General features: G+C 37.9%; 3 protein-coding genes across 4 annotated transcripts in view; 2 read left to right on the top strand and 1 right to left on the bottom strand.

Moving 5' to 3' along the window:
- The first annotated feature begins 513 nt into the window (after positions 1-513).
- On the top strand, positions 514-3,128 carry LOC134651048 (pre-mRNA-splicing factor CWC22 homolog). The gene is made up of 3 exons (XM_063506027.1): positions 514-638; positions 1,301-2,275; positions 2,920-3,128. Exons 1-3 carry the CDS (start codon positions 570-572, stop codon positions 2,962-2,964), a joined length of 1,089 nt encoding a protein of 362 aa, XP_063362097.1. The 5' UTR covers positions 514-569; the 3' UTR covers positions 2,965-3,128.
- Positions 3,129-6,372: 3,244 nt separating this feature from the next.
- LOC134650696 (zinc finger matrin-type protein 5) lies at positions 6,373-7,623 on the top strand. The gene is made up of 3 exons (XM_063505628.1): positions 6,373-6,530; positions 6,786-6,920; positions 7,337-7,623. Exons 1-3 carry the CDS (start codon positions 6,404-6,406, stop codon positions 7,591-7,593), a joined length of 519 nt encoding a protein of 172 aa, XP_063361698.1. The 5' UTR covers positions 6,373-6,403; the 3' UTR covers positions 7,594-7,623.
- Positions 7,624-11,936: 4,313 nt separating this feature from the next.
- Positions 11,937-26,089, bottom strand: part of LOC134651063 (putative inorganic phosphate cotransporter) — a 37,191-nt gene continuing 23,038 nt past the window's right edge. For both annotated transcript variants that reach the window (XM_063506048.1, XM_063506049.1), the window contains exons 2-8: positions 16,454-16,638; positions 15,001-15,240; positions 14,234-14,443; positions 13,730-13,894; positions 12,953-13,169; positions 12,384-12,622; positions 11,937-12,154 (exon numbers count right to left, since the gene is read on the bottom strand). In XM_063506048.1, coding sequence (XP_063362118.1) covers positions 11,972-12,154; positions 12,384-12,622; positions 12,953-13,169; positions 13,730-13,894; positions 14,234-14,443; positions 15,001-15,240; positions 16,454-16,638 — 1,439 coding nt within the window. In that variant the 3' untranslated portion in view covers positions 11,937-11,971. The remainder of the gene's footprint in view (positions 12,155-12,383; positions 12,623-12,952; positions 13,170-13,729; positions 13,895-14,233; positions 14,444-15,000; positions 15,241-16,453; positions 16,639-26,089) is intronic.

Here is a 26,089-nt window from a genome sequence, read left to right as displayed (position 1 = left end):
GATATTAGGATTCCATCAAGAGTATCAGAGGAAGAATTCATTTTATTTTGTTAACTTTGGTCCCTATTTGTTGTATGAACTGTCGATTTAAATCATATTTCCGTATGCGCTTGCTCTCTAGCTTTATAATAGCTGTGAATCGTCAACATTGAAAGTTAGCGTTTTATACGTAAACGCGGCGTGCCCCGCTCACGCCCCGCCCGGAAAACGCGGAAACCTCTGTGACGGAACCTGAATAGTTAGAGGGTTATAAGTAACTGCGATTATAACATCAACCAGAAAGGGAAAGCTCGCCGCCTTATGAGATGCCAGCCAGTGAAGTTTCCATAAAAAATCTAAAAGATAATTTTTAAATACATTCACTGATTTGGACACTGTCCGATGAAAATAACTGCCCTGTAGCCCCAAAAAAGTCTTCCTTTTCAAGTTATATACCTGTGGAACTTTAACTTTAAAAGTGAATCAGCGTCTCTAATCAATTTTATGGCAAAACCTAATAAGATCAGCTAAGCAGGCCACGGGCTGGCAGTTAGATTATGCGAGTCATGGTTTAAGCATCAAAGAAAAATATGATTAAACTATTTACAATTATTGTGTTTTTAGCCGCGGGGCTCCAATGTAAAGTAATACCGGACGAAGTAAGTTAATTATATTTTTTGTTTATTTTCCTCTCCCCCTATCCCATTACTTATTTACTCTTGTAATATTTTTTTAATGGCTAAGTGTTAAAAGAAACTTTCAATGAAAAAACGAAAATATAGTACCTAGATTGTTAACCAAGGGGTGAAAGGCACTCATTTGTTTGGTGCTCGAACGCAGGGAACGCCAATAGTCCGAGGCTGAAATGATGCCTTTCACCCGAGTTAAAGACTCTACTTTTCATTTAGAATACGAGAAAAGTAAAATGCATGTGATTATAAAAAACCTGACTGAGTATACATTTTTATACTATTTCTCTATTTCAATTAACAATTTAGGTAAAATAATCGTTATTTATGGAATGGGGAGTTAAAAATCAGAATGGAAATTGTATGACAAATCCATTTAAAACCAAATTTCAATTTATCGTAAATAAATGGGAAAAATCGTACTTGGAAAGTTAAATGCTCTAGTGCAGAAACATACCTATCACTTTCTGCACACCTTTTAGAACAACAATGACCCTTTTTCAGAGCATAAGAAATGAAAAGTATATTTCATATAAATTACAATATATTCAAGAAAAATTGTTTGCAAAAGTTTAGGTAAATATTTATTATAAGTAATAATGAATCTTAATGCAACTTATTGTTTTATTCAGGCCCCGGCTTCGATATCCTCAGAAGAACGAACCGCTGGAGAATCCGATATTTCCCCAGAACAACGCACAGTTGATAAATCCGATACTTCCCCAGAAGAACGATCACTTGATAAATCCGATGATGCAGCAAGTGACGCAGCCAGTTCAAGAAGTACACCAGAAAATTCTAGTGAGGGGACAGTAGAAGAAAAAGAAGCTATGTCCAAGTCTGATACGTCGGAAGCTACTGAAGAACGTAGCGCTGGAGAATCGGGAAGCTCGGAAAGGCACGAACGATCTACCGACGAAACCAGCAAGGAAGGTACGAAGGAAGAAACCAGGTCCGCAGACGTTAATGATGAAAAAGATGCCATCAGAGCATCCAATCCAGAAAAAGCTGCAGGATCTAGTAGAACAGGCCCATGTGCTAAGTGTGCAGGGACTTCAAGGAATTCTAAGGGAAATAGTGACTCAAGCCAAACTAGATCAGGTGAACATGAACATGATAATGCGGAGCCAGAATTAAAATCAGGAATCATCAAATCTGAAACTGCTGATCGAGATGATGCATCACATATAAACATTAAAGAATCAAGACAAGCTCCTGAAGAAGGTAACATAGAAACGCCCAATCTGCGAAGTCCAAGCGAAGATAATTCTAAAACCGGATCTGGAGAAAACAAGAACTCTAAAATAGCACCAGTTGAATCAAAAGGTGCAAGTGAAGATTCGCAATTAAGAACTGCAACCCCAGAGGAGAATGTACCGACCTCCAAAGATGCTGAACAAGACGCTCGATCAGATTTATTATCAGACGTCGGTGTTGAATCGCTTGTGAGATCTGATATTGAAGCTTTGACTGACATTTCTCCAATAAAAAGTCTCAGAATTTTACATCAAAAATCTCCTCTTCGAGATAGCATGCCTGATTTACCAGAAGCAGCAGCAGAAACGAGAATGGCTCCACAAGAAGACTCGCCACTGTCAGGGCTGCAGGTTAATTCTTTCGGTAATTAATTTACAAAATAATATTTTATGACTTTACGGTCAGTGGTTCACAAGCCGGGTGGAAATTTATAAATCGTTTTCTCATGAGCGATAACGTCATAGTAAAATACTCGAGAATGTAAAGTTGTCTCATAAAACCTCGTAAACGTTTTCGTCAGTTTCGTGGAAAGATTAAGTACCAGAGGCTATCGCAGGTAAAAAAACCGGCCAAGTGCACGTCGGATCAAGGTTAATGGAGGGTTCCGTATCTTTATACAATATGAAGCACAAGGGCTTCCTACAAGTAAAAGGGCGTATCTTCGCGGTACTTTTACGTCATTTTAATAGGCAGATTATTTTCTTATAAAAAAGACTCAAAACCATTTTCGTGGAAAGCATTCCTCTTGGTTTTATTTTCAGATTTTTTTAATTCAAACTTTATTGTAATTTAAAGCACGGGGGAGAGCATAAGTAGGTAATATGTTTGACTTTCGGAGCGATTATTTTCTAAATTCTAAAGAAAGTGTTGAACGGTTCGCAATTTGCTCTTAGCGTGTATATTATTAAAAAAAATCTACTACTTGCTTGCCACTTGCAGTCCATTTTATTCGGAGAAAAACTTCATATTCTAACAGATAAACTATTGTTTTCAGGTAACAGCGAGCCCGGTCAGTCCGAATATCCGTATTCGCCTTTAGAAAATTCAAACCCCGATATTTCTAACAGGCTCCCATCGTTTTCTAACATACTTCCAAGAAATTCTTTTCCAACTAGGAAGTCATTTACTTCACCGCAAAATTGGCTCCCACCGTTTGATGCAAATAAAACATTTAAGTTGCTGCCACCTCTTTCATCGCCGGAAGGGAATGGAGGGTTTAAACCTCTGCCACCGTTGCCACCGCTGCCACCTCTGCAAACATTGGAACCCTTTAAGCCACTGCCTCCGCTGCGCCCTCTAGAGTGGAATAGACCATTTTTACCACCGCTGGAACCAATGAAACCATTTGAACACCTGCCTCCTCTTCGGCAACTAGAAGGGAGTGGACACACTGAACCGCAGCGATTTCTTCCACCGCTAGATCACTTCGGAATATTTAAACCGCTTCCACTTCGCCCTCTTATAAGGAATAGACCATTCCAACCATTGCCGCCGCTGCCACCTCTCGAGCCGATTGGACCATTTAAACCTTTGCCCCCTCTTCGGCCGTTAGAGGGTTTCGGACAAATTGAATCACTGTCACCGCAAGATCAGATCAATTTATTCAAGATATTGCAGCACCTTCACCAACTGCCTCTAAAACCACCGTTTAATGCTTCGCCAAGCGTGTTTTCGCTGTTACAGCAGGCCGCGCCTGAAGGTTCTGAAGGGTTTTCTAGAACTTGGCACCACGCTGTAGCGACGCCTACTACAGCTATGAGTTTTTCGAGAACGGTCGAATACTAGTAGACTAATAAAGTTATGATTATTCCATGTTATTTTTACCATGTGCATCAAATATGTATTTTAAGATTTTGATTAAGTAGAATATTGCATGAGAGTTTAATGATACTCTATCTATATTAATGTTTTTAATTTTACAAGTAAGTAGGTAGATTTTTATATATCTTTTATATAATAAGATATAATAAATTAATAAGTATATTTTACATCAGCTAGATATAAACTTGATTTAATATATATAAAAAAAAGTTTAGAAACGGCAAAGTCAATAATACACAATACCTAATGAATTACGGCATTTCACTTTGACCCCAAACATTTCATTAATTGTTGCATATAATCAGCCAAATTCTATAGTTTCGGAGATAGCCATGATATTGTCTTTTTTGAACTCGAGATTTGTTCCTAAAGTTAGATATACCTGGGCTATCGTGACATGATTTTTTTATTGGAAGACTACGTGTGCTCTGCTGATAAAGGACTTTATTGATTCCACATGAAATATGCACTTTAAATGAACGATAACTTAAAAATTAATAAGAAGAATTAAGTGGAGTACAGACGAGACAATTTTTCGCCAATCTGATGAAATTGTCCGATCGAATCAGGCCGTGCGGACGCAAACGCCAATTTGATTCCCCGATCAAATCAGGTGCGGACACAAAAATGCCAATTTTCGAAGTTAATATCTATGGAATGCAAATTGGTGATTACATTTGTGTACGTGTGGACGCTAGATGAGATTGCATGGCGCCAATTATTTTCCTGATCAAATCGGTCGATTTGCCCAGCTCGTCTGGACTCTATTTTACGTTTAAGGCAAAGTAGATTCGGGCTACTATAAGAAAACTACTAAAATGTAGATTTACGTTTTTGTATTGATTTCAGCGCAGAAACCCAGACTAGCTAGGCATTGATTATGGTTTCATTTATATATAAGTATGTAAATTTTAAGGTATTTAAGTAGTTAGAAAATGTAAATACTTACTACGTCATATATTTAAATTATCGTGCAAGCAAATCAGTACCTAATACGAGTACCTATTAACTTGCTGACTTATGACTTAAAATACTTGGGTCTCCAAGACTTGGGTCGTTCGGTTTTTAATAAAAATAATATGCTGAATGCTTTCATCTCCTAACTAAATTTAACTGAAGCTTTCCTTCCATTTTTCCGGATTTCCTATCCTAATCCTAATAGATATTAGGTCAACAAGAGAGCTAAGTTAGGTAGTTTTCGCTGCGAGTGCTGATTTAAAATCCCGAGGAAGCGTAATATTCTAATTTAGAAATTTTAAAGATAGCCAGGGACTGTAAATTGTAAGGCGCGAAGTGCTATAATAGACTGGTTTCGTATGGCACGTACAGCTTGGCAAAAAAGAGTAGAAATTAAAAAGTAGTGTCGTCCCATTTTCTTATATAAATTGGTTTGAAAGGGACGACACTACAATGTTGCCACTTTTTAATTTCTACTCTTTTTTGCCAAGCTGTACAACTTTTCACCCAAGCAGTGAGAAGTGAGAACATATTGAAGAGTAAAAATATGTTGTAGATTGTAGGTACATACATATATGGTTTTCTACATTTAGGTATGTAGTAAGAACTATTATATAATCTGTGATGTAGGTTTATAAACCCCCCTAAAAATATACCTACTACCTATATTATATAGCCTGTGTGACACTAAGGTACTAGGATGGGGCCTACCGCGAAACAGGGTAATGAGGGAAATCGAAATTTCTTTATCTGCCTCTCTCTCGCTCGAAACAAATAGAAATAAAATGATAGAAATCAAGTGATAGAAATTTCGATTTTCCGGTTCGCGGTAGGCCTTCAAGATGAAACATTGTCATCTGTCATCTTCGCAAATAAGATAAGATAAGATAATAATTTATTTCATTTCAATCTTAGTTGGTAAATACATAGTGGTCGAGTCCTCCTATTAGGCATAAATCCTATCCTATTAGGCAAATATCATGCAATAAAAGTTATAAAATGGACACCACACGAATAAATGCGGTTTCAAGGATAATAATTATATTATGTTTGTCATTAAGTATATGCACTTTGTGGGGAAGTCCCTTTTTCGTTTTCTAACGGTAGGGGGTATAACAATAACAACAACCTCTAAATGTTTCTGAACTTATTGAATTGACAATCTTTCTTTAGGGCTCTACTAACGTTACAACAAATCGCATGGGATTTTTGATACCTACTTTTCGACGTTAAGGCCAGTCTAGTCGGTACAGTTGTTCGCACAATCTGATTAAATTGTCAATATAATTGAGTAGTGCGGACGCAAAAATGAAATTCAAGGACATCGGTTTGCCGATCCCACTTGATTCAATTGTATGATTGTGAACATTTACGCGTGAATGCTAGATAAAATTTACGCCAAATTCATTTCTGATCAAATTGACAATTTGGCTGCCCCTTGGTTGCCCTTGGTCCCGTCTGGACCAAAGTCTGGACTAACTTTCAGTCGTCAAAATGTCTGTGGAGCCCATGTATGTCAATGTCAATAATATCATATTGTCAATGTCAATGTACGTCATATGGTATTGGTATTTTGAAACCTATTGATAAACATTAAACATAATTCTTGAATGTAAATAAAATTAACTATGTAATATACATATAACATGAGTTTGGTTATGCATTAATGAATCTAGGATTTACAATTACGGTACCTAAACATGGGTAAACGCTACCACTGTGAATATTGTGACAAGACGATGGTTGCTACGCCGGCAATCGTGAAAACGCACAATAAAGGGCTTGTACATCAAAAAATAGTCCAAGAACATTATCAACAGTATAAAGGTAATTTAAATATTTAGGTGATATTTTGGTCCTTTGCTAATTTATTATATAAATGTCATTGTTTGTTAGCTATGATGCAACAAGGTTGAAATATATTTACAAATAAAATGACCGTCTAGCATGAGTTGTGTTCTGTCGTGCAAGATTTATGGAGTCGCGCGCGAGAACGCAACTCATGCTAGCAGGTCAGGTTTAATTTCATAAGAAAGATTTGTTTATTGATTGTGAGATAAGTTAAATTTTATATAATTTCAGAACCGGAGACTATCCTGGTAGAAGAAAGTGTGAAAAAACCATGCAGTCGGTTTGTGAGGGGAGAATGTCAGTTTGGGAGCATTTGTCGCTTCTCTCACTACTTGCCGGAACAGTTACAGATGCTGAGGGAAATTGGTAAATAACATTATTCCAACTTCAGTTAACTCATACAGTCCGTCTAAGATAATTTGCACTGACTTAAACAGAACAGAATGAGGAAGTGTCATTATAAACATTATATTTTCATAGAACATTGACTTTAATGATGATATTGCCACACTTTACCACTGGAAATGGCATATAACTTTGTCTGGCTCTACTCATTTGTAGTAGTTTCCTCATAGTTGTTAATGCTATGGTGTTAGTGTCAACGACTAGAAAATATCTTTAAGCTATGTTCTTCTTTAGTTTGTGTTTGACGACATCTTAATAAAGCCGCTGCCTTAGTTAATATAGTGTTAGTATGACTAGCACCAGTTACAATTTGTGTAACCTAATTATACTTTTACTCTTTTACATACTATTGTAATTTTATGTATCTCGTCTTACAGTTGCTTCAAAGAAACAAAAACAAACAAACCCATTCCAACCATCTCTTGAAGATCTGTACAAAAAGCTGCAAACTGAAAAATCATCAAAACCCAGTGAGTCAGACAGCAACACTATAATTTATGATAAAAATGGACTGACCCATATTTTCCCCTGGTCTTACAATGAACTGTTTGAAAGTTATGGGACTTTGCCCCCGAGTGTAAGAAGAGTGAATTTGGAAGAGTTTTACGATTCTGAAGTTAATGAGTGGGGATAACAAATGTTATGTGAATACTTTAGCATTAGCCAATCCACAACATTTGGACACCAGAATCATGAGGATGATAGCTTTTTTAGCAGTTTGTAGTTCAGATCGTATAGCATGTGCGTGGGCGGCACTTTGGAACAGGTCACGTGTGTATCAGTGATGTCAGTCCGTGCGTAGCGTGCTCGTGCGCTGTTGTGGAAGTATCTACCCAGGGATGTTGTGAATATTCGCATCCGCAACCGCGGAACTTCCGCATTATTTTCAACATCCGCATCTGCATCCACATCAGCATAAAATCGATGCGGAGTTTAATGCGGATGTGGAACAGGTCGGTACAGGAACGTCTTAGCATTGGCGTAAGTGCTAGGTAATTTAGTCGTTAGCCAAAAAAACCTATTAAAAATGAGCAGTCAAGCGTGAGTGGGACTTAATGTACGGAACCCTTGGAACGCGAGTCCGACTCGCACTTGGCCGGTTTTTTGAAAAAAAAATTACTAAAATGTAATTTTGACGTTTTTTATGTACCGATCTTGACATCCGCATCCGCATCCGCTGATGTGAGCCTTTAAAAATCCGCATCCGCATCCGCGGATGTCAAAAAATCGGTATCCGCAACATCCCTGATCTACACCTACATTTTGATACAAAGCGTTTTTGTACTGTACCCACCCTGCGTAGCTCGACCATGCACAGCAGTGCGGTTGGGGCTAGAATGCGGTGCCAGTGTGGTTAGGCAAAATTTTGTAGTTTAATCTAAAGTAAAAATAATTTTATGACATGCTACATATAATAGGACTTTAATTACAGAAAACGTCTTCTTGAATATTTTCTTCTGTTCCATGGTATTGTTCGTTTCTTTGGTAGATAATACTCAGTTTGTACATAGTTTATAAATCGAAACTCACTTGGTACTTCATATCTCATTGCATTATACTGAAAAATAAATGTTTTATGTACCTATTTGAATTTGAGCATTTCTTCAGCATTCATTCTTTCTATGTGAGACATAACACCGCTTACTTTACAACAAGACTTAAAATGATTAATTGACTTATTATAATAATAAGTCAATTACCTTTATTATTAATTAAGTTCATTGATGTCATATTAATAAAGAAAAAGCGTTTTCGCCATTCACAACCAACATATTTTAAAATATTAGATTAAATAATTTGTTTTTGTTTTAAAGTTGCTTATTTATTTTTGTAAGCCAAAAATAATGTTATACCTACTAATAATTTACCTAAATAGTGTGTAAGAAAGCCATACCTGTTGTATGCTTAATATTATAAAAAGCACAAGAAAAATAGTGTATGCTTCCATTGTTGCGTGATAAAATTTCTACACCTATCGTATAGCCATAAAATATTTACGATATAAAACGTAGCTTATTCATAATGCGCAATTTACTTATATTACAAATTTTGCTTACCACATTTCTGAGAAAGAAATATCGAGAAAACTCTGAATAAACTGTGAACTGTGTATAGATATTATGTAGGTAGGTATATGTGTAGGTACTTAGATTTTTCGCCTCTAATGACTTCGAAAACCTAAAGCACATGTGTGTAAAAACTGAAAAGCTATCTACCTAAAATCTACATACGATACGTTTTTAATAGATATAAATGCAATTACATCAATAAAACTTCAATGAATTCAAGCAATGTTTTTATTTAACAAATTAATCTTGATATTGTACTTTTGTCTTGTCGTTTTGTTCGAATATCTCACTCATCCGTATAAAATAATACCTATATAATGGCACAAATGCACTTTGAGGGCAATTTTTAGGAAATACCTTAATCAAACATGTTCACAGCCCTTCAGTGATACATTTTCTTAAGTATGTTAACAAAACCGTTGGTAGATACATACATAATTTAAAAGTGCCTTTGTTAATATAAATGAAAACATATTCAAATCCAAAGTGTGATTCTAATTTAAACAGATCATTGTCTAAGGCGGCTATCACACTGGATGCGATTGGCACGATCCTCCGATGTGCGAGCGGCATTGACGTATAATATAAGGACGGGCTAATGGGGCACTAAACATCGTACTAGTTCAGTGGTGCTTCCCACGAATTCCAGCCAATCGTGCAGTCTAACGCTAACCCGACTAGTTGCGCTTGCGACCATATTGCGCGCGTAATGCGAACTCGTCAACCAATCGCGCGCGTGATGCGAACTCGTCAACCAATCGCGTTGTAGCGATTTCACACCGCTGTACTGGCCCCTGTCATGCCTCATTATTATTGCCCGTAAAGCCAGTCCCTAGATATCTATGTCAATGGCGAGCGGGATGTCGCTATAATACGCGCATAGCGTTGCCTCGCTCAAACATCGGAGCGACGTGCGAATCGTGTCCAGTGTTATAACTGCCTAGCTGTAAGACAGCAAGCCGTGTCAAGTACAGTCCGTAAAATGCACCCCTGCATGTCTGCATATAGGGGGAACTTATATTTATACATAGTAGCTGATTACCATGTACCTCATTATCATGTACACGATTATAATACTTGTTTTATAAATACACAATACAGATAGCTACATATTTTATACTTTTAAGAAATATTTTATAAGTCCGAATTAAGATAACTTAGATTATATTTACAACAATTAGGAAAGAAACACTTAATATTATAAATTATAATTACAAAATACTTCATATGAGTTATAAAACAGGTGGATGTTAACTTACTTCTATTTACTTCATAATATAAAAGTTGTTTTTGAAACAAGAGAGCAAAGATGGTTTGGGGTGCGAGAGCTGATTTTAAGTCCCAATCAAATTTAAAATTCTTTAACTCACGAGCGTAGCGAGAAACTCAAAGTCACAAGGTTCGATTAATTATGTTCCCCTTTGATACAATCCAATTTTTATACCACGGCATTTTTGAAAGAATATGCAAAAATATTTTATTATTATTCGGAGCCCACTATGTCCCACTGCTGGCCCTGCTGGGCAAAGGCTGTCCCCCTCTTTTTCCACTCGCCTCTGTTTAGTGCTTAGGTCTAGCTCAAAAAGGAGTCCAAGTTATCGCCGACGAGGTCTGCCGGATCCCCGGTTAGACTCTGCTCCCACTCCGTGGTTAACTTGGCCCATAAGTCGTCCGGCATTCGGCAGACATAACCAGCCCATTGCAAAATAATGCAATCTTAAAAATACGAACTATGAAATGACAAACCGCGTGAAGTGTTGTTTTAAACGTCAAACTTCTATGAAATTATGACGTATAAATAACACTTGCACAGCGTGTGCTCTCAAAATCGTTGCATACTTATCTTGGCCTAAGTTAGAGTTAGGCCTTTTCCAAATACGCCTAACAGGCGGTCTAGCATGAGTTGCGTTCTCAGAACTGTTTTTGTTTTCGGCGCTGTGGTTTTCCCTCGCTACGCGCGCGTATTTATAGTTATTTAGGCGTTAAGATACAGCCTGTATATTGAACCTAAAACATCACCGTTAACATTTATTTATTTATATTTAATTTTTTTATTTGATATTTTGGATGTCTCTATTTTAAATTACTATCAGACTACACTACACTGGCTGGCTGTGGATTACAATATTTTTTTCCCTAATAAACCTTATATCTATCATTAAACGCTATATTTCCCTATTAGCTAGGTACTTATGATTAACTACCTAAGTGGACGACATAAGTATAATCACATAATCAGCTGATTTGTTTTTGATCTGTCCTCTCCAACTTCTCCAAGAACCTGCTTTAGCTAAAGCCTCGACATTGTCAATTTATATAAAAATCCTATAAAGTTTAATTTAAATATGTATAATACTTAAGTACTACTACACGTAAACGCTACATAGGTACATTAGTTCTCTTAACACTCATATCCAATCACTCCCAAGGGCCCAGTATCCGCCGTACCACAACTCTTTTAGCAGTGTCAAACTGACATATTCGCTCACGTCTGCGTAATTTACTTTTTATACATCTCTCTCGCACTAATACCTATGCGAGTACGAGCGTGATGGTTAGATAGTAAGTTACGCACACGCTAGCGAATATGTGAGTGTCAAACTACTGGCAGCCGTACTGTTCGAAACTTCGAATGACGGTTACCTACCGACATTTCAATGTCTGCTCATGTTCTCCATTGATCATATTTTCTTTTTTGCACCATTGTTGGCTACTACATCACTGACACTATTTTGTCTATGCACGTTCATACTTTAACTGTCCGTCGCTTTTTTAACCTAGTTCGACACAGATTTAATAAAAGTGGAAATATAAGTTTCTCACTTTTTCATCAACAGCCTGCAACGGATAGGTGCCAAGCGGTTAATTTTTGACGTTGACGTCTAAAATCCAGTTTTTACATTACACATACAATGAATTCCCTCATTTTCGTGCATCCAACAGTTACAATTTGATCTCCGCGTTGACGGATCGCGTCATCTCGGCCTCCTGCTGCTTCCGAGGGTCCTGGGCGGTGATGTTCCACCACTGCTCGTCGCCGGAGGCCCACGCCACGAACACCAGGTTCGTCACGATGAACACGGCGAGGGTTATCCAGAATACGAGCCGCCATTGCACTAAGGTGCTCTGAAAAAAAAAGTGGAGGCACTCTGTGATTTTGCTTCAATTTCAATACTGTATGCTGTATATGTGCATCTGACTACACGAAAGAACAAGTATGTACCTAATTATGTAACTTGACGGGAAAAAATATTTGATTTGAGATATTTCAGGGAAAGCAAGGATTTTATTAAGGTATGGAATCGGTAATTTCAAGTTTACTTTCTGCCAAAATTGTCATAATGACACTACTCACATCAGGCGTCAGCAGCCCCACTAAATACGGAGCAATGATGCCTGTGATCGCCCCGATGCCATTCACAATGGCCATGATGGTGCCCGCGTAATTGGAGCTCAGGTCCAGCGCGTTGACCTTCATGCCGGGGTAGAAGGCCCCCATAAGGGCCATGGAGGCGGTGAACAGGATCACAACGGTCGTCGTGTCGCAGCCCGAGTATGAGGCCAGGATCATGCAGATTCCTGGGCCTACTGACGCTGAAAATTACCAATCGTCAATTAATACAGGTATCAAACTAAGGATTGTTTTAGAAAAAATGTTTATTGAGAAAAAACAACACGCATGTGACAGAAGAAGTCAGATTCCGCTTTAATGTTGCATTTAACAGGTGGTCCTTCCTTAGATACAAAGAATATCTCACTACTACGACTACCTTTCTTCTATCATTCATCGATATTTGATGATGATTCATATACTACCTATTCTTTCGGATGTCGCCTACAGTTAACATAAAATATGATTGCATTGGTTGAAGAGTGATTCGGCTCGAAAACTTCATCTTTGATAATTGAAACTTGAGTTCTCACCTATCGTTGTAAACGTTTTCCTGGCATTAGTAACCGTCATCCAGTTGTGCTTGACGATCTTGTCGCACATCCAGCCGAACACGATGGAGCATATCCACATGACCGCGTACGGGAGCGCCGCCAGCGTCCCCGTTCGGTGGATGTCGAACTTCAACACGCCGGTCATGTATTTGGGCAGGTCCGTCACCATCGTGAAGTATCCGTAGTCATGGCCGATCTGTAACGTGGTAAGGACGTTTGAGTCAACTAGGGGTAAGCTTTCATTTTGTACGTAACTAATGTTTGTTTGACGTCAGGATTAGCATCGCTCCATTTTAAGTGGTGGTACTTATGGATGGAAAGCAGCCGAGTTTACGGGAAGAAGAGGAACTTCCGAACAACGTTAGGTATAACATAATTCTAATAAGTATAATTAGATATAATATAATATAAGTATTATATTGGAATAATTCTATTGACCGTCACCTAGCAGCTATGCAAATGTGTGTTGCTTCCTTATCGTGATAAATATGACTTTCCTACACTATAAATTTTCATAATGATAATTTTACCGGTGTAATAAATACTCGAACATGCACATAATATTGGTGTAATTACAATTAATTTATTTATATTTTATTAAGTTTAGGAAATACAAAAGTCAAATATCTACAACGCAGGTAACCCAGTAACAAATGGAGTTCCTATCTTTTAGGTCAAGTGTAAATGTGTTGTAGTAATAGAAATTGATTCACTTAAGACAATTATGTAGTGAGTAGTTGACCTTTGTTCACTTACCTGGGCACACACAAGGGCCCACAACGGCACAGACATGAAGATGGCCTTCCACGGGATGGCCGAAGGCTGACTGTTTCGGTGGCTGCCCAGGGCTTCCTCCAGATATTTTTTTTCCTTATCGGAAATGAACGGGTGGGACTCGGGGTCGTTGTAGCAGAGCACCGACTGTTAAAAAAACCAGTTTGCTTAATATATTGTTCTGATAGTTCTTTATGTCTGTATACAAGGAGACAAATATATCCAAGAATTCGTGTGGTGGGGTCACATGAATTCATATATCACTGATTAACACTACCTACCTAACTATAATTTTTATTCATCACAAAGATGTCTAAAAGCAAACATCATGTATCTTAGGTTTTTATAAATACACCTCTCTCGGTATGATACCTAGCAATCCGCTGTTATAAGAGGTACCTAATAGTGCACCTCATAATTTTCTTGTCCATTGTATTGCTCACGTTTCCGTACCTAATTCTTAGAAGCAAGTAAGTAGTTTCTTACCCATAGAATAAACCACAGTATGCTAACAGCACCGAAGAGGTAGAACACCGATTGCCAGTCGCCAGTCTCCTTCATGATGAGTCCGGAGAGGTAAGTGCCGGCGATGTTGCCAATCTGCGCCCCTCCGAACACTAGTGAGCCCATGCGGCCCCGCTCGGTGATGGGGGCCCACCGAGCCAGCATGGCGTTTAATGCTGGGAATGTGGTACCCTGAAAAGGCCAAAGGTTTTATTATAATCTAAGACGTATTATGATACTAAAATGATTTATGTTCAATATGTTCGTAGGAATTCTTATTTCTCCGGCAATGGTATGTATCGAGGGTCATAAACTTAATCTAAAAGGAATCGTATGGTAGGATGTTATGGCACGTATGCCTCCACGCGAAAACCTCCATTGATTCACTTTCTTTTTTTTTTGTTCTTGTGCACGCTTTAGTTTTTGTACATTATGCGGGCTGTACAAACTCGTCGAGAGATCCCGAGACAGGCCAAGAACGAGTGTGTACATGCCTTCTCGTCTTGCTCTTCCTTGTCTCGTCTCGCGCTTCTCCAATTAGATCAGCGGTGCCGAGACTCGGCGAGGCTCTTGACGAGTGTGAATACAGCCGACATTAGATTAGTTGTGTTCATCTTTCCCAGCCTTCGAGCACCTTCGACTCAATAAGCACAGTGGCGCCAACCATGGTTATCGCGCACGGTGTTAGCTACGTGAAGATTACAGTGCTCAAAACACGCAAGTGAGTACAAATAAAAAACGAGTCTCACCTCTCCCAGTCCTTCCAGCACCCTCAGCACAATAAGTCCAGTGGCGCCCCCCACGCTGACCGCCCACGGCGTCAGCAAGGTGAACACGGCCGTGCTCAGCACGCCGAAGCCCAGCGAGTACTTGCCGCCAAATCTCTCGGCCAGCATGCCTCCAGGCAAGTGCGTCACTATGTAGCCGTAGTAGAACGCGCTGAGTATTATACCTTGGGTTTCTTCGTTCCAGTCGAAACCGGATAAATCCTGAAAGGATAAACACAAATGACTCTGTTCTTTAGTATTTTTTTATTTAAGTATATCTAGAAAAAAATCTGAGTTTGTAATTTCGCAACGGAGGCCTACAAATTGTTATAGTTATAGTAGGTGTAGCAACTGCATTTTTGTGTTATTATTTAGGTATTATAAACTCTTATCTTAAATTAGTCCTGGAAAAGTTTTCTAGGGACTCATCATCATGTTTTTTACATTCGCAGTCCTGGCTAAGCTGACTCATAAAACGGATAGTTATTAAAGTTACGGACTATTAACCTATTTAATATGTGAAGATATATTAATAGGTAGGTAGGTATCTATTCTACTACGAGTATAAAGGTAATTAATAATCTATGACCATAATGTGATAGGTATATATGTCTCAATTTCACAGACGCCCACACCCACAGCTCAATCAACAATGACACAACTAATAATAATGAGTAGCAATTTGTAGTTAGGTAAATAATTAAGTGACTAACCTAATTTTAGTTTTATTGGACAAGCTATTAAAAAAAACTAGTTAGCTCCCTATAGTAAAATTGTATATTTTTAGCGTATTGCTCCTAGTCCTTGCTTTGCTTGCTCCTTTTTAGTATCTACCCATCTTGATTTTCCAGGCTGAGCCAGCACATTTAGATCGTTCATTTGCCGTGGTTTTATGCAGGTAACCGTCACCGCTTATTGGATTAGAGCAGCGGTTCTCAATCTTTTTTTTTTGACGGAACCCTTTTGGAAAGCGAAATACTTGATGGAATCCTACAATACGGTGGCGGCATAGTAAAATTTTTCGAGGCGACTAAGGCATAGTGTTCTAAATTCTTGCGGAGCCCCTGCAGGGGTGTCGCGGAACCCTAGGGTTCCGCGGAACACACTTAGAGTATGGCTGGATTAGAGATTGTAATATTAATACTCTAACTTACATATTAAGTAGGATCCTTTTTGGTCACCGACGCGACGCTCCACTGCGTGCGTGATGGCGATGTTCGTAAGTACAAGAAACTCACCGACGCAACAATTACAGTTCGTATATCTTACCACCTATTCGTATTAAAGTCCGGCGTGGTTTTCTTGACCTCCTTATCGGCAAAAACCCTCATCATAGCTGGCGGAATTAGCCCACCAAAGCATCTGCATCTGTTACAGCGACGCGGAGGCATACCCGAATGGTGGTTACAGATTAACTTGCCACTTAGGTACTTACATTAGGATCAGCCGTAGTTTCCTCGACCTCAGCCGGGCACGAACCCTCAGCGTAGCCGGTGGAGGCGGCCTTCCGTCGCACCATTTGCGTAATCGCGATGTTGAGACACACCCGCATGGTGTACGCGTTGGCCACCGCCAGGAAACCCATGATTGCCATCACCCATCGCTGCGGTACGAAGAAAACTGAAAACAAACAGTTTTGTACTAAACTGACTTACATTCTAAGTTCATGGCAATTCATTGTAGGTAACACAATAAACATGCTGTGTTTTAAATTAATTGGGAGTTTACAGAACTAACCGAACGTTTGAAATTACTGGCATCAAGAACTAAAAGGGACCTACTAAATTGGAACTACGAGTAAGTACCTAAACTTTAATAACAAAGTGAACTCCATTAAGATCAGGTGAGCTTGTGCCATTTTGGGGTATTTTCAGAGTACTTTCGTTTTGATTTTCTAAACAATGTGGGGTAAGTACCTACAGTACCCGTCGATAAATATTGCACACCGATCTTCAGAAAAAGACAACGAGAGAGAACGAGACACCGCTCTACGAAGCCGAAATTCCGATGTGCAATATTTATCGCCGAGTACTGTACGTGAGCCCGCATGAACGACATCAACAAAATACGAAATTCGAACTATGTCACACTAGTTCGGAATGAGGTTAAAAACCCAAAGGTATAGGTACTATTAGGTATACAGGAAACAAAAATGACAGAAGTCTATGATTTGTTTCGTTGGATTTTTTTAAACGATTGCAGCGCCATCTGCGTTTAACTTTGAATGTTTAACCGAATTTCGACCGATTCGATGTCACTATTATATAGGTAAGTAGATGAAAGATTAGATGAGATAAGGTGCCTACAACTTAAAAGTTTGTTTAATTAAAACAAATTTTAATCATTATCAAATAAAACAAAATGGTGTCCTCCGTAAACTAAGACTAACGCATCTCATATTTTATGTCCTTTGCAAAATATATTGCATGTGAAGACTTCGACTGATGTTCATACTAGTAGTTCATATTCATAGTACTAGAGAATCAAATAAGTAGTTGACCTAGACACACTGTAACTAGGAACGCAGGTAAATAAATATACTTATTATATCGAATTCGTAAAAACATTCCTATATAGTAAGCAATTTGAAACAAATTAAAAACTCGTTGCCCGTTGAAACTTGACTTACATTAACCTAGTATGCACCTATTTAGGAATAACCTAGGACCTAGTGTTTACTGGCTCAAGGATACTTTTTATGGTAGCTATTGGGTAACTCAAGACCTTGGTAAAATATTGCAACATTACTACCTTCTATAATGAAAAGTATATACCATTTTAAAGCCGTTTAAGCGACAAATCGAAACAATACTCTAAAAGACCTTGTGTTTACTTTACGTAGTTGTACTATTTCGCAATTCTTGTAATAAGCAGCATAGATAATCACTAGAAAGCTACAGTAGAACCTGACAAAACTAGGTATTATTAGTTTAACTACGAAATAATCAAATCAGTAACATAACATTATAAACGTTGTAATTAAGTGATTGTATGAGCATTATTAGATCGAAATTGTAACCTTCAAATAAGACTTCCACGTTATGTCTTCCTGTTGTAAAATGTGCATAATTATGTCTCTGACTGCAGTCAATTTATCTATTCCTTATTACTATTCGTTTGAACTTTAATTTTACTTGAGGTTTGAATAGATCTGCAAAATCTGCATTAAATCCTTCCAATCCAATGACTTGATATTTAAATCCACGTCTTCAAAACTTGCATTATCTGTATAAATTACTTCCGTATGACGTTAAACTACTTTTACACGGTGAAATATTTGTGTCATGCCCTTATCATGCTTTGTAGTGACTCAAACAAGAATGCATTCAGCAAACATTTGGTCAAGTGTGCACACTATACTGCACACATCAGGGAATCCATGGCGGTTAAAGCACTCTGGCGCAAAGGCGTAAGTGTAATTCTTATTATTAAGAGTAAGACTTTAGTTAGACATGCATCAAGTCTACATCTTGATGATGATGACATTGATGAGTTGATGACATATGGCAGGCAATGTGAACGTTCTAGAAACGTTTGTCGTCTGCCATACTTAATATGCGTACCTATCGGTAAATAGCAAGGGAAAGTCACCTATCTTATTCCACCACTTAAACATTTATTTTGTAACCTAACTCCCCTTATGCAGATAACACAATATGTTAATTATTGAAAAAAAGAACTACCGTTTTAATTCTTACAATAGATGTACAGTCAGCAAAACTATTCGCTTATTACCTTTGCATAGAAACTTCTATGCAGGGGGGTACAGTTCTGTGCAGCTGACTGTACCTGTCCCTAAACAGAGATTAATTACGCTTTACTTTGATACTTTGAATATAGAAACTCCTTTTTGATATCGGCTAAAATTATGTGTTATGGTCTAGTGAATGAAAAGGCCGTAGTCTGCACTATAAACACATCGGTCAGTAGCCACGAGGATCTCGTCCGATTCGTTAGCATTTGCTCAATCGGTATGTAGTGTATTAAGTATTAACTATACATTGAGATAGGTATAATCAGCTTAGATAAACATCGATCAAGTACCTATAGCTTATAAGGCCCACTTGCACCATCCCACTAACCCAGGGTTAAGCGGTTAAACCGTTAACTTAATGTCAAAATATACTAGTAACCATGGTAACTTCTGATTTAACCGGTTAACCCCGGGTTAGTGAAATGGTGCAAGTGGCGCTAAGTGAGCCAATTAATTAACGTAGATATATTTAGTACCTATAGGAATTGTACACTGATTGTATTTAGGATTGCATTGGGTAAATGTTGTACGGTCTTCGCCTCTTCATCTATGCAACATTTTTCCTTCTGTAGCATTAAATCTCGTGTTTACAAGGAAGCGTTTGACAATGGGCCAAATTAAAAAAAAAAACACATCGTCACGTATGCAATGAAAACTGTGCGTGAGACGCGCACTAATCACCGAGACGATGGGCACGGAATCAAAACAAGATCAAAACCATAACAATCATCATCAAGTTATCAGAATCGTGTTCCTTAAAAAATCTGCGTAAGAAAAAATACAAATAGATGGTGTTTTTAACCGCCTTCAAAAAAAAAGGAGGTTCTCAGTTTGACTCGTATGTATGTATGTATGTATGTATGTATGTATGTATGTATGTATGTATGTATGTATGTATGTATGTATGTATGTACGTATGTATGTATATTTGTTCGCGATTATCTCGCGTTTGGCTGAACCGATTTTGATGCGGTTTTCAGAAAAGTGTTTCTTACATTCTGGAGAAGGTTTTAGTATACATAGATCTGAGCTGATGCTGAACCCTGGCTGTACCTAGTGGAACTCAGGTTTGGTGCAACATAGGCTCATGCTGTTTTGGTCATCCGACACGCCTTGATGAGCACTTGGGAGAGCAGTACCCAAGATAAAGCTGATGCTGAACCCTGGATGTACCTAGTGGAACTCGGGATGTACATAGTGGAACTCAGGTTTGGTGCAACATAGGCCCACGCTATTTTGGTCATCCGTCACATCTTGATGAGCACTTGGGAGAACAGTACCCAAGATAGAGCTGATGCTGAACCCTGGCTGTACTTAGTGGAACTCGGGTTTGGTGCAACATAGGCCCACGCTGTTTTGGTCATCCATCACATCATGATCAGCACTTGGGAGAGCAGTACCCAAGATAGAGCTGATGCTGAACCCTTGCTGTACCTAGTGGAACTTAGGTTTGGTGCAACATAGGCACACTTTGTTTTGGTTAACCGACTTGTCGTCGTGTGCCTATGTGGCAGAGTTCCACTAGGTGGGTCGATGAACTTTTTTCTAACTGCCTTTAAAAAAAGGACGTTCTCAGTTTGACCCGTATGTATGTATGTACGTATGTATGTGTGTATGTTTGTTCGTGATTATCTCGCGTTTGGCTGAACCGATTTTGATACGGTTTTCAGAAGAGTGTTTGTTACATTCTGGAGAAGGTTTTAGTGTACAGTACATGGATGGTTTGAAGAACCAATTGGACCCGGTAGGTGGCCATGCTATCGGTATACCTACCAACAAATTTTTGTTGCTGAAACCGATTTAGATAAAATAGTGGGAGTGGGAGTCGGACTCGGACTGAGACTGAGAATGGGAGTGGGAGTGGGATCAATATACATACAAATCGTTTAGCACCAAAACGTCATATGTATTATGTTGTGTCGCGATTATCATCGAGTTAGGCCATCACCAACATTAGTAGGTAGTTACTAGCCCAAAACTAAACGGAGAGCCTAACAAACTAGTATTTTAGCCCAAAACCTAAAATAAATGAAGTACCTACCTATCACTAAAAAGTAAAAAATAAAATAAAATATATAAAAAATAATTAAAAAATTAAAAATAAACAAAAATAAAACCAAAATAAAATAACTTAATATATCTTTTTTTTAAAAAAGGGAACCGCCTTCAAAAAACTAACCCACTGAAAAGTACAAAATAATTATTATACGGCACCCCTTTACGTGTCCAGTCCCTATCCCGTCGTAAAGCCAAAAAGTAATTAATACCTAATAATAAGGAAATTAATAATCATCCGGGTAATTACTTAGTTTTTGAAGGCGGTGCCAAACCAACAAACAGTCTATACTACCAATCAGAAAAAAATACGAGTACGTAGAATCTACAAGAACTAAATTAATGAGTAAACTAAGTATGTATTTATAATGCAAGTAAGTGCAGCGTTCTTCGTTGTCTAAAATATCGGTTCTCAAAAATTTTGGTTTGGCACCGACTTCAAAAACTAAGTAATTACCCGGATGATTATTAATTTTCTTATTATTAGGTATTCATTACTTTTTGGCTTTACGACGGGATAGGGACTGGACACGTAAAGGGGTGCCGTATAATAATTATTTTGTACTTTTCAGTGGGTTAGTTTTTTGAAGGCGGTTCCCTTTTTTAAAAAAAAGATATATTAAGTTATTTTATTTTGGTTTTATTTTTGTTTATTTTTAATTTTTTAATTATTTTTTATATATTTTATTTTATTTTTTACTTTTTAATGTGGTAATTTTTGCCTGGTACAATATTTGAGTGTGGATTAAAGTTAAAATTATTTTTAAAATTAATGCAAAAATATAGCAGTCGTCTGCAGTCAACTTTTATAATGTCTACATTCCAGTTAAATTACAGTACAATCAATTGCAACTACTGTTGAATTCACGACATATAAAGAGATAATAACTCAATTTACGACTCATATTGTGTTGACAATGGTTGACACGTGTTTTTTTCAGAAGCCTATTTACACGCCACCGTGTCAACGGGTAAGTGCAGCCGAGACACGACTAATCACACTGATCCTCGAACAATGACCACGGATACGTGGAATCAAAGGGCGTATGTGTAATTGTTGTCATTCCTCTGTGAAACGATCCGTGAAGGGTTTAACAATGACTGGAGCATCTGGACGGAACTAGATTTTCATAGGAGGCGATGAGTTTGGATCGGAATGATCGGATAGCCTGTATTCCATTACGTTACCAAAATTAGTCATACATTTATACATAGGTATATTATGTGGATCATTGTGTTAACATTACCTATAGTGTCAGGTACAAGTAGGTAATATAATGCAACAGTTAACTACTTAACGTCCATTTAGAAAAGTTCTCACTACGATTATCCGCGGTTGTCGCTTCAACAACACTTAAGTAATTATCGGTGTTAAGTTAACTCGGTGTTTCTATTGACACACTAATTGTTAATCGCCTCTCCACCTGACTTGAATAAACGATACGTAACTCTGACATGCACTTTCCAACGCAGTGTGTTTTAGAGATTCTGTTCTCCTATGGCCTTCGTCATCTTTCATACTTCCAAAATAAGCATTTAATTTACAGTTTGTTACACAAAATATTAAATTCAGTGGTTTTGTTTTGCTTTGTTTTTTATTTAATGGTGTAGAAGCTATTCATTATATGCGTCCATTAGTCTAAAATGGCAAGTTTCGTTATACACTGTAATTAGAATTGGGTTGTATAGTTTTACAGGAATTGTAGAAAATGTCTTCACATTTTTTTTTTTCATTTCATTTATTCCTTTATAAAACATAGTTTTACACGTCAGTTAGGTACATTTCATATTTACAACTATTTATATCTAAATGAAGGCGGTTAGTTAACAACACAACAGTCTACAGGTAGGTATATAATATTAAATTGGTTAAGAAGTCAAGTGGTTATAATTTATTATATAATTTGTGTATTTATGACGTGTTAAATTCATATTTTAATAGTATGGGATTGTGAACCAGTTCAAGAGTGCACGCCGTTGAAAAATTCGTCAACAGAGTAGTACGCTTCAGACATAAGTTTAGCCTTAAGTTTATTCACGAAACCTCGATTACTATTCGCATTTTTAATCTCTAAGGGTATGTGGTTATATATCTTAGGACCTATTGAGGGGATACACTTTTTAGACTTGGCTAGACGCGTACATGGTGGACGCAGTTCGCCTCTTCGCCTAGTATTATAGTTGTGCGAGTCGCCGCGCGTCGGGAATTGTTCAAGGTTACCTCTCACATACTTGGCTACGTCGAGAATATACAAGCTCGGGAGGGTAAGGATCTTGGCATCCTTGAACAATTCACGAGCGGGGTGATCCCAGGGGACCCCACACATGTAACGAACTGCCCGCTTTTGAAATCTAAATATTCTGTCGCGGTTGGCTGATGTTGCCCATAGTTCTATACCGTAGGTAAGTAAGGCGTGAAAGTAGCCAAAATAGGCTTTCCTCACGTTGGTAGGATGTAGACTGGGGCGCAGTCTACTGAGCGCGAAACAGGCAGAAGACAGACGGTCGCATAGTGAGTCAGTATGGGGATTCCATGTTAATCCGGAATCTATTATGAGACCTAGGTATTTTACTTCGTCCACCTGGGGAACAAGTTCGTTATTGCAGTGGATATTTAGGTTGTGTTCTTTTTTTTCACGTAAGCAAAACTGTATGATATTTGTTTTTTCCACGTTCAGTATCATTCCATTCACTGAGAACCATGATGCGACGTCGTTCATTACCTTGGTAAGTTTAGATCTAAGTTCCTGTTGATTTAGAGCTGAGACGATCACACAACCGTCATCGGCGAACATGACAAATTCTGCATCGTCGGTGGCGGTTGTGAAATCGTTCATAAGTATTAAGAACAGGTTGTTGCCCATAACGGAGCCTTGAGGTACGGCAGTGTCACCAAGTTCCAACAGGTCAGATCTAGCTCCGCGGACAGAAGTTAGTTGCCTGCGATCAGCTAAAAAGGAAGCGATTATATTAAGGTAATTTCCCTTAACGCCGTAGTGATCTAACTTAGCCAGAATCAGAGGATGGGCGACCAGCTCGAAAGCGCGCGACAGGTCGCAGAATATGGCGGCCACCTGTCGCCCGGCGTCGAGATGGCCGGTCACTCTGGTTACCACGTCCCGCGCAGCATCAATCGTCGACCTGCCCTGTTGATAGGCATACTGTTGCCTATTTATTAAGTTATTTAAGTTAAAGTGAGACATTAGTTTATCACATAAAAGGTTTTCAAACACTTTAGAAAACAGTGGTATAAGGGATATTGGCCTGTAGTTTTTTAATCTGTTCAATTCTCCTTTACCTTTGTAGATCGGTTGTACTTTAATATTTTTTAAGTTACTAGGATAAGTGCCTGTTTCTATACATCTATTAAATAAATTACAAAGTATACTAATAACAAATTTAGGTATTAGGTCAAGAGAGCGCGTGGACATATCATTTATGTCTCTAGAGTCCTTACGCTTAATTTTTTGTAACGTTTTTTCTACAAGTTGCATATCAAACGGTTCAATTGTAATTAGGTCAACGTACTTGTTTACATACTTACTCAGATAGCGTAATGCGGCTGGTATATCCGCGCGGGCTCCAGTGTTCTTGTTTGCGTCGACGTAGAACCGGTTCAGCGCCGCGGCGGTGGCGGCGGCGCGGCACTCAGCTGACTGACCAGCTGACTCGCTTATCAGTATATCAAGCGCATCGTTTTTTGCCTTACCTCTGCCCGTTTCGGATGCAATCACCCGCCATGATGTTTGGCAGATATTAGTGCTTTTTGATATAATATTTTTGATATATTGTTTACGACTCGCACATAATTCGGCTACATACCTACTCTCAAGCGCTAGTAGATCAGAACAATAAGGTTGTACGGGTGTTGTTGTACTAATTGTTGCAGATGTTTTTGCTATACGTAACTGATTACGCGCACTCTTTACTGATTCACTTGCCCAAACTTTAGATATGTTACGTACAGGGTATTTTTTTTGTGGAAAATTAATGTCATATAAGTGTGTTATAACGTCAACAATGGAATTAAACAATAGGTCAGGACGTATTTGTTTACATAGAATACGATTCCAATCATAGTTTAAAAGCGAGTTAATAAAATTATGCTTGTTTGTTTCTGAGAACAAACGTTTCCAGGTTACATTATTAAGTTGTAAGGTTTTAATTATTGAGAGGTTTACAATTATGCATTTATGATCAGACACAAACATATCATATGGTTCTACGGATAGTACATGCTGTATCGGGACGTTGGTGTAGGCATGATCGATGCAAGTTGCTGTGGTTTTACATATTCTGGTTGGGAAGGAGACGAGAGCTCTCATCCCTGCTGTTTTCAGACAATCTATTAAAACTTTTTTTTCTGTTGTTTTGGAAAGCAAGTCAATGTTAAAATCACCTAAAATTGCCACTTTGTAGTGCTTGAATATTATCACAAAATCCCGCAAGTTTATATATTTACTTCTTCAGATTATACATGTATCTTAAAAAGCTTTGCAGATTATTTATACATAGGTACTTATTAGGAATTGGAGCCTGTTTTTTTAGTTTTCATCTCATAATATTGTTAGCTTTTTATTTTTAATGTTGTCTTATAGGTACATTATGTCAAAACAGTGCAAATATAAATATGTACGTTTAACGGCATCACCACACCATTAAATATTTAGACAATCAGCGTAATGCTGCGCACGTCATCGACACACAAAGACAGTTAATTTTATTATTTCCGATTGCCTGAACAGAATACTGATGGACAAAATAGGGTTCTCTACTATAGGTAATATCTGGGAGACCGAGCTTTGCTCGGAAAACATATAAAATCTCAAAAATTAGCGTTTTCCCAGAGATAAGACCTAGCTAGATCGATTTTTCGCCCCCGAAAACTCCCATATACCAAATTTCATCGAAATCGTTAGAGCCGTTTCCGAGATCCCCGAAATATATATATATATATAAATAAATAAATAAATATGCAAGAATTGCTCGTTTAAAGGTATAAGATAAATAAATAAATATGCAAGAATTGCTCGTTTAAAGGTATAAGATAAATAAATATGCAAGAATTGCTCGTTTAAAGGTATAAGATAAATGAATTTATAAGTAACTTTTTTAAAAACAAGAATTTTAGGTACGTTTAACAGATGTTTCAGAAACAAGCCAGTTTGCAATTTTGTTTCAGTCGTTTGTCTGTTTATTGTAAACATATATCTGTTGATAAAAAATGGTTTTATATTTAGGTAGGTAAGTAGGTATTTTGCG

This window comes from Cydia amplana, chromosome 9, assembly GCF_948474715.1.
Source record: "Cydia amplana chromosome 9, ilCydAmpl1.1, whole genome shotgun sequence".
NCBI lineage: Eukaryota > Metazoa > Arthropoda > Insecta > Lepidoptera > Tortricidae > Cydia > Cydia amplana.
Note: the sequence above shows the minus strand (reverse complement) of the source record. Positions and strands in the feature narration are given on the sequence as shown.